This window comes from Dermacentor andersoni, chromosome 4, assembly GCF_023375885.2.
Source record: "Dermacentor andersoni chromosome 4, qqDerAnde1_hic_scaffold, whole genome shotgun sequence".
NCBI classification, from domain to species: Eukaryota; Metazoa; Arthropoda; class Arachnida; order Ixodida; family Ixodidae; genus Dermacentor; species Dermacentor andersoni.
The window spans coordinates 49,110,599-49,128,971 of NC_092817.1; the positions used below are offsets into that span (position 1 = coordinate 49,110,599).

The 18,373-nt window shown below is 45.3% G+C and overlaps 1 protein-coding gene across 3 annotated transcripts in view; it reads right to left on the reverse strand.

Annotated features, from left to right (window-relative positions):
- Positions 1-11,154, reverse strand: part of mesh (sushi domain containing 2 mesh) — a 49,511-nt gene extending 38,357 nt beyond the window's left edge. For 2 of the 3 annotated variants that reach the window (XM_055073699.2, XM_050184227.3), the window contains exons 1-2: positions 10,995-11,154; positions 9,304-9,599 (exon numbers count right to left, since the gene is read on the reverse strand). In XM_055073699.2, coding sequence (XP_054929674.2) covers positions 9,304-9,385 — 82 coding nt within the window. In that variant the 5' untranslated portion in view covers positions 9,386-9,599; positions 10,995-11,154. The remainder of the gene's footprint in view (positions 1-9,303; positions 9,600-10,994) is intronic. The other variant, XM_050184226.3, reaches the window with a different exon arrangement.
- Positions 11,155-18,373: the final 7,219 nt, after the last annotated feature.

Sequence of the window (18,373 nt, forward strand, 5' to 3'; positions counted from 1 at the left end):
GGAAGTCTGTATAGATCCATACAGACAGGCAGGCTGATGTAAGCCGATTCGTCTGGCAAGCGACTGTCTCGCCGCTGCTTTTCTGCAGCAGCAAGAAACATATCCATACTGAAACCCGGCTTAGTTGGCAAAGAAAGAATTTTTTTTAGAGCGCAGCTCTTTGGTGTCCGTTCCTGGGTTTCGCGTCGTCGTCGGCGTTGTCGTCGGCCTCGTAACCAGCTCCGCCCCCCTTTCATCCCCCCAGCGCTAGAAGCGACCGACTGATACCGCTGGATGCCGCTGACGCCGCTAGAGAGTCAAGATAACGTGACTGCATAGAACACCGTCGCCGCCATGCAGAAAGAGGAGGAAAGGGTCCCCCGCCCTGTTCTTGTGTGGCGGATAGGGTGCTCTTCAGTTGCCGACGCGCCGGTTATTTCACGTAGGCCCCGGCACGTCGACGAATACGTGACCACCTTCCCACGGCTAGACCTGGTTCTTAGAGCTGCGGAAGCGAGGGTATCATATTGTTTGTGTCGGCATCGGCGGCGTTGTCCCTGAAACCAACTCCGCAGCTGGGGTTGACTCACTATCGGCGTCAGCGGCATCAGTCAGTCGCTGCTATCTCTTCCCTCCTCCCTTTATCGTGTTGTCCGCTTGCTGCGCGCGCTTCTGCCCCCATCGTTTGCCGCTGGGTGTACACGCCGCCCCCCTCCCCCCTCTTCCTACGAGTCTCCGGTTGTCAAAGCGCCGGCTCGAACTTAATTCCTTTCTTCGCTCCTCCTCCAATGCAACCCCTGTGCGGTGGCAATCAGAGAGCCAGATCGGTGGCGGCGGATGTGTACATGTGCACCGCCCGAGCCGAAATTGCCGCTGCCGTTCGCCCTGTGCGGTGGCAATCAGAGAGCCAGATCGGTGGCGGCGGATCTGTATATGTGCACCGCCCGAGCCGAAATTGCCGCTGCCGTTCGCCACTGCGAAATTATCTTGCTGGTAGTAGCTGCCTACTTCGCCCCTACCGCACTCACGAAAGACGTCGTGCACTTCCTGCAACTCGCATTAACCGTCCATCGATCCACACCGATGTTAGTAGTGGGGGACTTTAATGTTGACATAAAGACAAACAGCAATTTCCTAACACTTATGCGGGAGAACATCCCGTTCCTCTCGCTCGTAACGCGTCCCACGGCTGTGACAACCTCGCGAGGCACTTGTATAGATCTCGTCTTTGAGAATCAAGCATTGGTGTACCAAGTCGAACATATATCAGACTATTTCTCCGACCACAAAGCTTCCTTCATGACTGTCAAGAACTGTTAGTGGAGTCTTTGTTAAAGGAATACGTGTGAAAAATAAAAAAAAAATTCTGTGATAGCGCATACATGTGTTGCTCGATTTCTTTGCCTCAATCTATCGAAAAGGTGAAACAGCTTATTTGCTGCGCTCAAATTTCGCATTAGGAAGTAACGTAATCGTCGGTAATTTTTTTTTAAGGGAGCGCATTGTTCAATTTTTATAGGGGATACCATGTGATCTACACAGGCACAGCTGTTCAAAGGAATGGAGGACGGGCTGCCTTACTCAGCACGACATAGCCCGTTATTCAAGTCGCTTGCAACTACATGGCAGAAACAACTGATTATTACTTGAGCTACATGCCACACACAATGCGACCATAGTCATTCGCAACTTCACCAACACTGAAGTCGTTCAGATCTGCACATACTGATTCGCTCAACGCTGTGGAACAGCTGAAACAAGTTTTTAAGTAAAGCAATACGTATATGGGAAGATATTCACAGACTTCACATGGTCATCCCAAATCGCCATTAAGGTTCTGGGTGCAGGGTCGCGGCCATAACCAGTAGAATATAGCCGACAAAATCACTTATGTTGAATTCCAATGGCGGAGTCGGAGCAAGTTTTTCTGCTCGTTTCGGAGCAAGTTTGTTCCAATGACAGAGTGAGGGCGGGAGTAAGGTGTTCCAATGAGAGAGTCGGAGTGGATTCAGAGCGGGAGTCACTCCGTGGAGCAGAAAAAGATGCTCCGCCAAAATCGGCGGAGTGGACCGGAACTCTGCGTGACGTATTTCCTTTACCACGTTTGTCTGCTGGGTGGCGCCACCGGTAACGACTCGCGAGGAAGCAAAAGCTGCTGCAAGCTTGGCGAGATATCCATTCCGCACTTTTAAAAAAAAAACAACGGGTGAACGGCGCTGAAGAGAGAAGTGACCGCTGCGGCGGTGCTGGGAGCAAACAGCGGAAGGAAATGACAACACGCAATGTACCCTGGGTAACTCGGCGATACAAATTCCGCTTCCGCCTTGCTCCGGCGGCGCAGGTTGTGTTACAGTGTACTAGAATAGTACACTGTAGTTGTGTTCCACTCGCGGATTTGGAGGCGTTGCTCTACGGCAGAGTCGAGTGCTCGCTCGCGGAGTCCGTCGGCTGCTCCGACTCCGCCATTGGAATTCAACATTACTTTCTTTCACCTGACAGCCTGCCTACTTCCCTGCGACTCCGTTCGATATTTGCAGTCCGAAAATACCTTCTCCCACGCGGCGCAGATACTCGAATTACCACTACCTGTGTGTCTGCATGCTTCATTCCTCGTAATAACCCGGGTGGAGAGAGTTCTCTCTCTAGACTTCAAACGATGGTGCATAGGCGTATCTACCGGAGGAGGGGGGGGGCGCAAGGGGGAGGGCACTTGCCCTCCCTTGTCAAAAGTGTGGGGGAAGGTATGTTATTTGACCACCACCCCCCCCCCCACACACACACTTTTGAAAGCGCGCTCTGGCACTTCCGGCTGCACGCTCGAAATTCCATTAAGACTACAGCCGAGGCTAAACTTTCTTTCTCGGTAGAATGACCACATAAGTAATGCTTTTCCTTACTACGCATATTCCCTGCTTGGACAACGGCGATTGCCTTGTGTGCCTTCTCGGGACGCCCTATGGCGGACGACGCACGGGATTCCCCATGCACACTCACTTTGCGGAGAACGCCTGGCACTGCAGGCAGTTCCCGCCCTAACAAACTGTCGGCTTGCGCAACTTAAATCATGCCCAGCTCTTGCGACCGCTATAGACGTATTCCCATACACAATCAGCTTGTCACGTTTAATCTGCGAGTGAGGGGGAGGTCCGGATAAAGTATTATAATCAGCCGCGCCCAACGACTGCATGGTGTGCCTTACGGCCTGAAATCGTTGGACTAGCAAATGCTGGAACTATTTTATCTCTGTCCGTTGTAGCGTTGCAGTCTCGGTATCTTATCACCATGAGAAATCTAATCAAACCTCTTGTATGTATAACTGTCGAATTTTGCTGTGTAAACACGACAACTGTCGGAGATATATGATCGCGAAAATGACTTTGGTCGAACTCGCAGTGCCATTTCAATACCAATAGAACACTGACTTGATTTTTTTCTAAAGGCATGTGTCACTACTGACTGACGATTTCATTTTCAGGCTGTTTCTAAACAAGAGCTACTCTATTACTTGTTTCCCGGCAGGAGCAAGCACAGAAGATATTTCGTATTTTGAAAAAAAAAATGAGGGCCACTTTTTGGTAATGTGTGCCGAAAATTTGCACTGTGTAGGTTGCTTAGTTACTCTGAAAACAGTAATGGACTGGTCGCTTTATCTCAAATTTTGTGCATTATGCACGGCATTCCGTTGTTTTCGCCCTGTATCCTCGGTAAAATATGCGGGGCGCTGGGTTTATATTTATTCGACGTACGAAACAAGGTTCCGGGTGACGAGCGATATCTGTTTACTCTGTCTAGGTTCATAACAGCCTTTGTAGATAGTAACTCATTGAAGCGTTCCAGGGTGTCGTACTGTTGCTAATCTAGATGTTTCCTAGGCTCCTAAGACAACGCACGAGTACGGACGTGAAATTGTGTGAAACTAGAAAAATTTATAGCGCAATGCGTTGCGAAACTTTCACTTCCCTGCGTTAAATGCAAGTGTCGCAGATAATTACTAAACCGTCGTTATTTCATGGATTTTCGTGCGATACCTTCAGTTACTAATTACGATCGACTGTCGATAAATGTGTAAAATTTACATAATTTTATCCCAAGGTGGCTGGAGTCCTCATATAGAAAGCAAGTCACGGTGGGATAATGACTCTGTCCATCTTATAGTGACCGCATCATAATTACACAGTAATTAAATATTCATTTATTGTACAGTCACTCCTGCTACGTTTCTTCATTAAGTATATTGAATCACTCGCTCGAATCACCTGCACAGGTTAATTATTAGGCGCAAGCATTACAACAAAGGAAGAAATAATCTTTCGCGATTACTACCGAAACGCCCCACTTCAAACGTCCCGTCAAAGACGGTATAGTGCCTCGGTGAAAGCAGTCTCGTGAAGCGATGCATTTCCCTCAGTCGCGAAATGGGTGCACTTCAAGAAAGCAGAATGTTCCATTTACTCAAAGCTTGGCGTTCATTGTATATTCCTTGCAACCACTGCACAGCAATCACAAAAATAAGTCGCGTTCACAAACGTGTACGCCGTGACTGAAGTGGATATTAGAGATTCGTGGTTTGATTCTCTGGTATCCTCGGTGAACTAAACAAGGCATCTTGTTTTTATTCAGTTAGAGAGTAAGCCTGCTTTACGTAGACAGAATAAGCAAAAGTGCGTTGAATTCTGTCACGTCATGCTGATGTCATCAGCTCTGAGACGCCTCGGTTCAAAGAGATTTGAAAAATTTATCTGCCAGTCTAAGTAATTTAACTTTAAAGTACACTTAACCGTCGACAGCGCTGAATGTGCAGTGTTGTGCTGCGTATATAGTTCATGGTCCGAAAGGCTCGCAGTGACTGTCGGACACTGAAGCTCGCAAAGATGCTCTTGAAATCCTTAAATGACGCTGGTTTTCTTCGCCGGCTTTATCTCAGAACACGAAACGGCACAATTAACGCGAGGCTGAGGGAGAGTACATACTGGTGTTACTTTTGCAAGGTCATGCATGCCTGTGCACATCATCGACGACGACAGCGACAAGATACTCGTATAGGGTCCTTTGGTTTTCGGATAAAACCTGATAATTCCCAATTTCTTGCGCCCCGAGCAAGTTTTTATCAGAATCTGGATAAACCCGATTTCTTCCCGAAGTTTGCCCTTTCATAAAAGACAATAACAAACGCTGGCGTTACAAAACTGGTGAACGCTGCCCGATATAATGTGTGCTTCCATGTCGCTGTACACTCGAGAGAAGATAAACAGGCATGTATAATGAATTCAGCGCCTGCCGGCCTTGAGTGAACGAAAGCTTGTTGCTTTAGCCGCGTTTACGTGCATACACACTTGCCCGTCGCATCGCTTTTCCCGCACGTCGCATGCATGCATGTGAGCGGGGGCAATGCGCTGTGAAGGGAACGCAACGCTGACGTTGTTCTGCATTGCGAACGGTAGTTACGACGTTGATGGGACGTTTACTCAACTACGTTACGTTCAAGGCAGACCGGCCTAGTTGTTATTCTATTCATTTTGTGTCAAGAGCGTATGGCGCATAGTACTAAAGCAGAATGACAACATAAACGGACAAAAGACCCGACAGCTAGGTCTAGGATGGACACAGATACGCTCAAAATGCGCATGATAATGTGTGTCAACAAGCTTTTAAGGCAAGGAAAAGCATCTCACTACTTGCGAAACATGCCCGTGTACACTAATATTCTTTTTTCCCTTTAACTGATGTGCAGAGAACAACGTAAAGAAAGGATCGCGGAGCGCGTTTCTATTTGTCTTCTTTTTTAAGTGTAATAAGGGGCCTAGCTACGAGGATTTGTATAAATGAGTTCGTCACATGAAATAAAAGATCTCCTTGTGATTGCATGTACCGGTCAGTCACTTCGCTTGTTTAAACATGTTTGTATCCAAAGAGAGACCATTGCGTGTGTTAATAGAACAGGTCACGCGTGTATACCAAGACATCATGAATGCTTGCTTATGGCTTCCTGGGCGCGGTGTGCCGTTTTTACTAGGAAGCTTCCACGATGTTTTCTGTGCGATCAATAAATTGTGTGCTTCAGAATATTCGTGCTATCAGAGGAATAAAAGACAGCCCAATTAACAATACACACAGAAAAGAGTTGTGCTGTTGTTGCCCATTGTACTAAAAATAATTTTAAGACTGAAAGCTGAGTGTTTGGAATAGAATTACTGCTATCCACACAATATTGAATTATCCTCACAGTGTACTACAGCGCTTCGACAATAATCTTACTTTGAGGGACAGTGCGGCCATTGGAGACACCTAAAGATGCATGCATGTTTGAAGAATGCACTAGTGTTTATGAGATACTGAGCATTACATTAAAATTCTGTGCCATGTCATGTTCAAGGAGATATGCGTATTATACGAGAAACGGCTACAGGATATTGTCTCAACTGTGGACGCTGACCATACTCCCGATGCGTCATCGTATGCTGCCGTCTACGTCACTGCGGGCGCGTGATGTCGTACCCTCTTATCACGCTAACCTTTACAAAGGTGCGCATTTTCACGCTGAGATGTAACAGGCGTGCTGGTTTTGACGTTTTCGTTGCTGTTGACAGATATAAGGGCAACATCCATTGAACTTAAATTTATAGGCAAATTTACAGGTAACTGTGGCGGCCAGTCGTCATGCTATAGGATGTGTAACACGACTGGCAGGCCATTACCAAACAAATATTTTCCTTAAAATTTTAAGCTCATAGATGTTGCGTTTAGACCTTGTGAAAATGAGCGAGACATCAAATCGAGTATAGGGTTGTCGCCATTGTTTAAATGCTACTATATTCAAGCGTGAAAATATCCAACCGCAATGCACGTTTGAGGTCTCGTGTGCAGCAAGAAATTTTGAGCGTGAAGTGGTCGACACTGCGTTGTTAGCACAAAGAGAATCGTGCATGTTGCGTAGTTATCTTCATTTCCGCTTGTAATCCGTTGCATATTTTGTCTTTTATTTTGTTCTCTTGTACAAACGAGTATACCCTTATCAGTCTCAATTTTCCCAGATTTGTTGTCACTCTGTAATTTCGTTTAGTATGGTGATAAGATTATCATGCGCAGAATAATCTGCATCATTTCTTTGTTTCTCACGGTTACGGGCGTATTTACTGTCACCGGTTTGTGTTATCGGCAGATTGAAAGACCAAGCTTTGCGCTTCATGCCAGCTAAGCTAAGATAAACTAAGCTAATCTAAGCTAAGCTAACCACTTTGCCACCTAAGTGTTATGCAGGTTAGAAGTGTTTGGCGCCCAAATTCGAGCGCACTTGTCAAGCACGCTATGAACCACACTCCTGAAAATAAAGAATAAATTTTCTTCATAATGTGCTTATTCGCAAATGTCAGAGAGGATGATTTTACTTTGCTAAGGCGTCACCTATGACTAAAATGCTGGGTGGTACATTTGGTACGAAGTACCACATGTACCACCTTATATAATACCCCCCGCTGCTGGGTCCTTAAGGAAAACAAAATGAAATGATAGTCACTTGTGATATTTATAAAGCACTTGTTCTGCACTTTGTGTACTATCATGCCGATGGCGAGATGCGTTAATTTTAGCGGAGGCAGTAATGTTTTTTTCAAGGTCGGCCTCATTCAGAGCTTTACGCGACGGCCTGTAACTGATCTCTGATTCAGTCTTGCTCTACCCACCGTGGTAGGAATATGCATAAGGAAGGTGCCGTTCACAAAGTGCCTTTTTTAGTGCAAGCGCCTTCTGTTGTCTGTTATAAACTTTCTAGCGGCGTTTCTCGTCTGTGTTCTCGAGTACCACTAAATGCAAATCAAAGTTCAAGAGGAAATAAAAGGGATTGAGAGCATAGACCTAATTACAACAAAACCGTTTTAAATGTTTTAAAATAGAAGCGACTACTTTTTACTACTTTCATAGAAAGGTTTGGTTTAGTCTGCATGACACCGTGACACCTCCGCTTCTGCTCGACCGACAACTGCCTCTACTAAGCTTCTTTTGCGAACCGTATTTGGAAATACGGACCCTGCCTTCCTCATGATTGCAATGTGTGCTTTACGCATTGATTAAATTACAAGTGAAGGAGACAGAACAAACAGAAGTTCCTAGCTCCATCCAATGTTGCTAGCATTGCCTCTTTAGTGCATTTCTTGAAATTCACAGTAACATAGCTCAGAGTATCAAGCGCCTTCATTATGACTATTTAATATTACTATTATTATTCCTTTAATATTATTACCGATTACAAAATATTATTAATATTATTAATATCACAAAATTATTTTAAATTTTGTTCATACTACTGCCCGATTCCCAACCCATCCCCTGTGGGTCTTGCCAAATTACTAAGAAGCAAACGATTAACCAACCGAAATGCAGTAAGCTATTTTTAAGTCAAATTCCACCGGACCGTGAAAATCTGTTCGTCTTGTCAAAAATTTGTCCTGGCAGAATGTATCCGTAGAACTTGCAATCTACTATTCTTTGTGCACCTAAATATTCATGACACAAAACAAGTGAAACCGCAATAAAACCAGCATTAAAAAGTGTAAAATAAACAATTGCACTCGCATGATACAAACTGCTGCTTGTCAGCGCCGTGCAAACTTGTGCGCTGTAACAAAAGCTGACATTTCACCTAGCCTGCTGAAAAATTATTCAATTCCTTCACGTTGTTGTAAAAAAAAAAAAAAGCTGCAAGGTATTCAGGGCGCTGTCAGCTGCATCATGTGTGAACACCACTATTTGTTGTGGCTCCTGGGCAGTGTCCTCACCATAATTATCAAACTGCAGGTTCACCTCGAGGATCTCCTCAATTATTGTTTCTGTAGTATAAGCCCTGCAGGCTTTCTACGTCATCGTCGACGCTGGCGTATTTGTTTACGTATACAGACACACAATTTGTGTCTTGCGTAACTATACCAAAGTCGCTTCTTCCAAGTCTACCGACACTATAGCCTCTCGCATTACCGAATAGCAGGGGCCAGTGGCGGCTGCGGAAGTTTGGATTAACCGAATTTTCAGTTCGCGTCAGCGGATATATACGTATACTTATATTGACTGAGTCGATGAGAAACCATGCAAATGTTCACACATTGTTCCTCATGTCCGAAAATTCGGCTTAACCGAGTTCCTCTCAACGGAAGTCAACTGTGCTAGCGGTCACTGGCAGCAGCCGCCCATCGGTCTTAGCGAGCCACACCCAAAAACAGACGAAAAACCGCCGATGTTAGGCTTAGGTTGCCAGCAAACATAACGTTTTCGCAAGTTCGTCCGCGATGTAGTCGTCGCAGAACCGTCGAAAACGAGACCGTCGACTCCACTTACCGCTTGCCGAGCCTGCGTCCTGGGCCCAGCAGGCCGAAGCGACGCACACCAAGCAGACGGCAGTCCATCGCACGTCCGCCATCTTTGTCTTCGAGACTTTGGCCGCTACCGATTACCGCGGCAGCGTGCCTTCTGCCCAGTTTGCAGCGGTGCACAGAGGTGGATTGGCGGCCCGCGCGTTCCGGAGCTTATCGCAAGCAGGGCCGTGGCGTGCCTCCGCGATAACAGTCCAAGCAGAAGTCGCCTCCGTGACGAAGTACACCTGTTGTTTGCTTTACAAGACTCCCGGCTTGTTTCTGAAATCGAGGAAACGCCGGCGATGCATGGTCATCCCGCGCTGTACTATCGCGATGTCCCCGACTCGTTCGTTCTAAGAGGCCTGAGTCACTATAGTGTATAGTTTCCCAGCGTGAAGTTTACGTTGAAACTCTGCATTTTTGTTGCATGTAGGGTTTCGGCGTGCCTGTGAGAGCAGAAACGTGCGATCAGCGCAACAGCGTGATACGCCCAGGTATGCGTTTAGAGTGAGAGGGTGTGTACTGCGTCAGTGAAGTACTTGCTGCTAAGGTCTCGATCAAGGTACGCGTTTGCGTGGCCGGGGCTGGCGTTTGAACGATGAGTCCAGAGTGCACGCGCGACGAAAGGTGCGCCTGCTGTGTGCGTTGCAAGGCGGAAAGGGAGGGCGCGCATTGCGCGCCTGTCCCGTTATCGAGTACGTGCCTGCCTGCCTCGTCCTTATACGCGAAGTCTCGCCGGGACTTTGGTAAAAAACGTGCTCGTGTTATCCACCTCGTCAAACAAGCAGCGCGGTTTCGAGTGTGTGCGAGAGACTGTGTACACGACTGACGTTTCTTGCCATCTGCACTGTTTTAACCCCCCTGTTTTGGCGCGAGGTGATGCTTCTCTGTGACAGTTTGGTGCACTACACTATACACTATAAATGTAGAGGAAACACAAGTGTCACACGAACGGCGAAAATGAAAAAGAAGTTTAGTTCGTTACTTCATCGTTTACTTGACTGTTGTCGTTTGTTTGATTTCATTGGCGGAATCTATTTCTCTGGCTCTCTTTCTTCGGTTAGTCTTTCTTTTTTCCTGCCTCCTGTATTCATTATGACAGGTGGTTCGATAAATATAAAACGAAACGAATATTACTAGCGCCTTCTTTTGAATGCTGTGCTCGCCGTTATAACATCAAGTATTTGACGTTGTTTTGCCTTCAACTGCAGGGCTATCAGAGACTCCGTAGTGGAGGACTCCGGGTAAATTTGCACCGTCTGGAGTTGCTTTAAATAAAACTTAAATGTAAGTACATGGGTGCTTTCGTACCTCACTTTCGTGAGAGCGCGGCCTCCGCGGTGGAGCTTCGAACCCGCGACCTTTTTCTCAGTAGTAAAATGCCGTAAACCGACTGAATCACAACAACGAATCCTCGAAATAATACCGCCGTATCTTGACTGCACGCGTTCATTCTCAGCTCATAACAAGTCAACGCCCTTCGACCACGCTCACTGCCTAGACGTTAGACACGCGATGCATGTGTAGCCTTTTTTTTTTTTTTTTGGATTGCCTCAGCGAAGTTCGCTCAGCTGGATACGCCTGCGAAAAAGTAACATCCTACCGCAAGCGATAACGCTTTAGCGGGAATGATAAATAACTGAGGACTAATAAAAACACACAAGGTGACCTTACCGTTTACCGCCTTTGTCGCACGACGATCACACGGCGGCCGCAAAATTAGTTCCAGGGCTCTTTATTTCTGTCCCTTAGGGGACCACAACGAGCACGCACATAGAGTATGCGGTAACATACAAGCCCCTTTTTGTCGCCGGCCGTAATGCGGCGTGCGGATGAGCGAGGCTCGCGTGCGCTCGTAACAAGGTAACCGCAGCGAGGAGGAAACCGAGACCGTTAGCCTTCCAGAGTGTGAATCTCCTGGAGAGCTGTAGGCGATAAGCGCTGCGTCTGGCTTCTCTCGTTATCGCCATTTATGATCCTATAGTCACAGACGTGAGCTGGTACGTGAGCAATGAGAATGAGTGGACGGAGGAGGCGGATGCAAACACGTAGTCATTTCCTTCGCCCTTCCCTTCCTTAGCCCCCGTTCCGCTGCACCCACTCCCTATAGAAGCCCGAAACAGCGCCGGGGCTGACAAAAACTGAGTCGACTCGGGCAGCACAGCGGCTTTTGTCCAGGATGTTTTCGTCAGCTTGTCGTTGTCGATATATGCTGTGCAGCTCTGGTCATCGTCAACTTCACCGTACCATCCTCGTTGCAGTACAGTACAGGCTAGAAGCACTTCAATCCAGCCGACCTCTCCACTTCTTTCGATCCCATTAAAGTTACATTGAAGTTCTCAAGAGAGAGAGAGAGAGAGACGGGAAGAAGGAAAGACAGGGAGGTTGACCAGACTGAGTCCAGTTTGCTACCCTACACGTGGGGAGGGAAATGGGCAGCGCAGCGGTGTTTGAGCGCAGAGGGTGACAGAGGATTAAATGCAGGTAGAAATTGCGAAATTTGCACAGGCACGTGGGTTCGGCTGACGTTGCAGGCACGGGGGTAATTGAATTTTTTTAACAAATTCAATTATCGGGCTTTAGGTGCTAGAACGACGATCTGACTATATGAAGCGCACCGTATAGTGGAGGACCCCGGGTTAAGTTCTTTAACGTGCACCCGATGCGCGGTATACGGTCGTTCTTCCTTAATATTTTGTTATTATTATTTGTATTTTTTCCCTGTTTGAATGCATGCAGCCGGCGCGGCCGGGGTCGAAACCACGACCTTGTGTTCAGCAGCGCAACTGCACAGTGCCTCTGGAGGCACCTCCGGGATGTGCCTTCACTTTACTGCAGGAAAGCTCAAGCTGGATAAGGGCGGCTGTGGCACTCTACACCTTGTGCGTCGTAATCGGTGGTGCAAGGGGAAGGGAAAGCGGTAGCCGCGAGAGTGTACATGTGGGGCCAATCCATTATGGACTGCGTTCTCTCTGTCAGGAAATTTAGCATACGTGCCAGCGAAAGCTTTTTTTGAATGAGCATCCACATTGTGCGCAGAAGGATGGAACTAGGGAGGGCGACAAATGTTTTGCTTGCATGCTTGCTTGCTTGCTTGCTTGCTTGCTTGCTTGCTTGTTTACCTCCCTGCCTCATGGTTTGCATCCTAGCTCTGCCGCGTGTCATTGATCGACAGCACCAAGATTTTAAGGAACCGCCCCTGTTGATTCTGAATATTTGAGTAAAGGAAAAGAGGGGCGTGGGACAGTGGTATCACCGTGCCGGCCTATACATACGGCACCGTGTTGTTTGGGACACCCTCCACTTTGGTGATTTTCTTTTTTTTTTTCGACTCTCTCCGAATACGGCGTTGTACAAGTTCGATCCCCGAACTTACGGCTGCGCGCCTATTATCGCCGACAACAACGCCGTTGCCGGCGGCAACGCAATCAGCTTATCGCGCCTGTATGAGTCACAGCATACGGAAGTTGTTCGTAATTTGAGCGTTTCTGATCGGACTTTTCCAACGGACAGCGGTGTTGTTACAATGAAGTCACTGGACTTGCCCGCGTGCGACCAAAGAGTAACGGTACGTCACAACTCGAATTCCAGCGCAGCCACGTCACGAAATCCGAGTGGATCTCCTGCAGAAAATCGGGAGCAATGTGTCAGAGCGCGGAGTTGTTGCTCGGTGCTGCGAGCACAGAGGTCTCGCCCGAGTGAGACCTCTGCTCGCGCCAGTCGCCCGCTACCGACTAGGACACATCTCACGGACTCCCTCTCGCGGAAGTTGCGCAACTTCCTTTCTTCCTTGCTGCCCCTATTTCTTTGATTTCCTATATCTTCCTTTCTTTCCTTATTTGTTCCTCAAAAATGAAGGATGTTAGAGAAAGAGCCGCTGAAGCGGTTTTGAAGTGAGATGCAAAATTTCCGGAAATTTTGAATAGCATGAAAAAAATTGATTCATTTTTCGTTTTTTTTTTTCATGAAGAAACTGGAAATAAACTATAGCTTTCGCACTGTCCACTACAGATATTTTCAGCAGAACGATTTTGTACTCTCCGCAGGCAGAAAAAGAAAAGATAGAGACTGCAAATATACTTTATTCCCTTTACTAGAAGTACAAGATTAAGCAGATTCGTCGCAGCCAACGTGAATTCAAAACATTAAATTTTTACAAGCACAGTGCAAATGTTTAGAAATGCAAACACGCAGAGCAAGAAGTTAGCGCACCACCAATACTGGTCGGTATCACTGCCCTCGCTTGGCAAGTTATTATTATTATTATTATTATTATTATTATTATTATTATTATTATTATTATTATTATTATTATATAATCATCATTATCATCATCATTTGACACCAAGTCTCTTGTTGCCGCTAAACGCCACGCACTTTTCGTGTCGAAACTATCGCCACGCACAACAAGCTCGCAACCCGATGCCCATCTAACTGCTGTGGACTCGACATCATTGTCCGTTAAGCGTCTGGAGACGAAATATGCGTCGTTCCACGTCGAGGTCTCCGACGGCGCTTTCAACCGTCTCAGTGACTTTTCTCTGTGGCCAAGGTCTTTCTTCTTCAAGCCACCTCGTAGTAAGCTCCACGACAGCATGATCTTGTGCGAGGAGCAGCTAGCGCAAGCGGTGAAAGATTGGAAAAAAGAAAGGTGACATATCAGTGACGCAGCAGACGTATGTATCGTTATCAAAATGTTCGAGGCCTACGCACCAAATTTAATATATTCTCTCATCAAATATTGTCTCTTCTGCTCAATCCTGTAATAGCTTTAAGTGAAACCTGTCTTTTACCCTAAAAAGCATCTCCTGTGTATAATAACGTTTTTCGTTCGAATCGACATTATCCTTCCTGGAAGCAAAAAAGTGGTGGCACCCCTATCGCTGTTGATAGCGCGATGTCCGTCGCTTAGATCTAGTGTGAGATGATTAGGCTGTTTGAATAGACGCGCGCTGTTCAGGTGGTGAACGGGTGTTGCTTGGCGCATTTTATGTAGCACCAGACGTAACTCCTGCAGAGTTTGGTCTTATCCTGGTATCCATTGAAACTGTTATAATTTTGCATAAGAACCGCGAAGTCTTGATCATTGCTGTTGACTTTCGCGTGCCAGAAATTTTATGGATTAATAATGCTATCTGCCAGAATTCATTTTACATTTCCTAAGAATGCCACTCCTTGCTTGGCTTTATCGCATTTAAATTTCACGCAGGTGCTAAACCTAACTGAGAACTGCTATGCCAACGTTGTAGGTCTCTGTCTTACGAATCTTAATACTGTTTCCGTCATGCGTTGCAAGGTTCATCTGTTTGCGGCAGATAAGTTCCACCCTCTATTAATTGCTTCTTTAACTCTAGTAGCACAGAAACGCATGCATCCGTTCAACAAAAACACGAAGCGCTGCTTCATCTCTTCCCTCGGAGACTACGTTGCCTAGTACCATTATCTTGAAAACGCCCACTGGTCGTTCGTAGATGGGACAACTGATATTAATGAAAATTTTATTTTGTTTACGAAAGTCATTGAAGATGACATGCGCATATTCATACGTACAAAACCACTCAGAAAGTTAGAGTTCCCTCATTGGTTTTCTAAAGAACTAAAAATGGCAACAAAGCTGAAAGACCGTGCACACAGAAAAGCAGAACACACAGGCCTAGAGAAGTCGAAATTTCAATGAAGGAGCTGTTGTTGTATTGGAAATTCTTTTTTATAATAATGCTCACTACAACCACATCGAGCGTGTTGAAGCGAGAATGACAGGTAATTCAAAATATTTCTGATGCCACACGCACTCTCCCTCTTCTAAAAAGAGCGCTGTAGGTGTATGTCTTGTTGATGCAGGTGGAGTTGTTGTTTCGAACACTGTTGGTACCTTTTCAGAGCATATCTGTTTTGTATTTGGTGTAAGAGATCTTTCTAACTCAAGTAACCTTCCTACTCAGTCTATGGTGTTGGGCTGCTGAGCACGAGGTGGCGGGATCGAATCCCGGCCAGGGCGGCCGCATTTCGATGGGGGCGAAATGCGAAAACACCCGTGTACTTAGATTTAGGTGCACGTTAAAGAACCCCAGGTGGTCAAAATTTCCGGAGTCCTCCATTACGGCGTGTGGAGGTTTTGGCACAAAGTGGTTTTGGCGCGTGAAACCCCATAATTTAATTTTTTATTTCCTTCTCAATCTGGTATGGTGTGTACGTTATTACTCAATGATGACATTGTCTTCAAGTGTTTGAAGCGCCTCAAACCTTCCCTTTCTTGTGACGCTGATGGTATCCCTCCCGCAGTGCGTAAGACGTACGGAAGTGTGCTTGTCCATGTATTCACAAGCATCTTCAACAGTTCCCTAAAGTCTGGTACGTTTTGTAGCGCGTGGAAGATAGCACGGGCAGTGCCCGTACACAAATCGGGTGCTAGAAGTGTAGAGAGAGATATATATTTTTTATTAGAAAAACAGAGAATTTTGCCGGCGCGTATACAACCGCTGGCATGCTATACTCTGTATAGGGCTGGGGAATGGGATTAAAAGATTCCAGAGGAGAGTGGGAGAAGAAGAGAATAAAAATAAATATGAAATGTGTAAGTGGACCTGATACTAGAGAGAGAGAGAGAGAATGAAGAGGAAAGGCAGGGAGGTTAACCAGATATGAGTCTCCGGTTTGCTACCGTACACTGGGGATGGGGGATAGGGGTTGGAAAGCTGATAGAAATATTTACAGGTGGCATGGCGGGTAAATTTAGGCTTTTGTATATGAAATATTGAATCTTTAAAGCTTTCCTATTAGACCAATTTCTGACAGGTATTTGAACAGTAAATCCGAAACCCGCCGCTGTTTTTAAGGGCCGGGCATTGGACCTAAGATGCTGGGTAATGTTAACGGATCGTGGCAAATCATGTCCATTTGTTGCTCAAAAAATTGCCTCTCGTAGCAACTAACTACTCGCCTGTAGCTATCCCCTGCACTGTGTCAAATGTGTTCGATTCTGTATTGCATTCCCTGCTTTCTGTTAGCGCTAAGAACATTTTAATAGATGAACAGCATGGATTTGTATCAGGGCGCTCCACAGCAACGAACTTGGTCACATTTATGGCCCGTGCTTCCAGTGTGACACATAGTATAAAGACCAATTAGACGCTCTTTACTTTGACCTAAGTAAATCATTTGATGTACTTTGCCATGAACTCCTTATTACAAAGCTTACACAAATGGACATACCTTCTTCCATCGAATTATCTAAGCAATAGATTGTGCTTCGTTGGCATTCATGGACAGAGTTCTGTTAGCTATTAGGTCACGAGCGAAGTTCCTCAAGGATCTGCTCTTGGCCCTATTCCTACTGTTGATAAATGACATTTCGTCAGCAATTCGACACTCTTCATTCCTTCTATATGCTGACAACTAAACGTTATTGAAGACTCTCAACAGTGTTCACTACTGCATTGACCTCCAAAGAATTATTTGTTTTCTCTCTTAAGCTGGTGCAGAAGCGATAAGCTGTATATATATATATATATATATATATATATATATATATATACTCTTAAATGCTTCCAAAGGTATTGTATCAAGTTATACGCGGAAAACACACTATTCGCAATTTCCTTGCACCCTTCACGATGTTCCGCTGCCCAGGGTCGATGAAAGTTCTCGGTGTGTACTTTGACAAAATGCTGAGCTTCCCATCGCACGCTAAATATGCGAAACAGCGTGCCCTTCGCGCTCTTGATATTGTTTGTCGTATATTGTGTGACTTCCATGGCACTCGTCTGCTGCCTTTCTGAAATTATGTTCTACTTTGGGTCGTCCACTACTATACAGTGTGCCTCTGTAATTTGGGACGGAACGTGCAAATCTAATTCTGATCTCATTGAATGTGTACAAAACAAATTTATATCTATTTTCAAGCACCGCTTTTGCGGTGCTTGATCAAGATGTATTGAATCAGACCTTCTTTTCGCCTCTCTCTCTCTAAGATGGTCCATGGCATTATATATTGTCCAAAGCGTCTCAATCATATGTGCAATTTTCCGTGCAGCAGAAGCATACCAGGCAACATTCCTCACTTTCTACCCAGCCTTGTAACATTAGAGACTGTCCTATGGCTTGACAAAAAAAAAAAACATGTAATAAGTATTCTCCCTGTATTGACATAATTCAGAGTCCATTTCCTGTGTTTCCTATAACTGCAGATAATCATGTTGTATGATTAACTGCCTTTTACAACCGCCCCCTTGCTTTTCGGTTTGCCTGTTTCTTTCTCCATTTCGCATAAGCACTGATACATTCAATTATTATTATTATTATTATTATTATTATTATTATTATTATTATTATTATTATTATTATTATTAAGAGCGTATGCCTTCCAGTTCTTGAGTACGCCTCCGTGGTTTGGGGCGGCACTTGTAGGTCAAATTGTGAACTTCTTGAAAATGTACAAAAAAGTTCACATCCATATTTAAACATCGATTCTGTCAAAAGCCTTCCATCTCCGTAGAGCTAACAGAGATACTAACGTTGCCTACCCTCACCTGTAGACGCAATAAATCGGATGTTCTTTTTCTTCACAAATTAATGCATGGAAAAATCTGCAGCTCGCACTTGCTTTCTAATGTGCGCTTTTACGTTCCGCAGAAAGGTACAAGGAAACAGCGCGCTTTTCAGCCTTCACATTTTTGTGACCCTCTATCTAGTGTGCAGGCGACATAAAACGCCAATTCAGAGTGCCTGGATATCTTCATGGCATATTTCAATATTTTCCTGAAAGGAGTTGCAGAAGAATTTCAACAACTGAACAAAAACTTTCATATCTGTTGTGTGTTCCGCCATTTCGTAATCTTTTTTTTTTTTCTGTTTCTCCACTTTTGCTTTGTATTCTCTTCGTGTACACATCTTATGCTCTGTTAAAATCTGTATTCGCTAAATTATAATTCTGTTTTTTTTTTTTTGTGTGTGTGCGCGTATATATATATATATATATATATATATATATATATATATATATATATATAGTTTTAGAAACGAAGGTGCACACTTACGAAAATTGCATCTTTAAT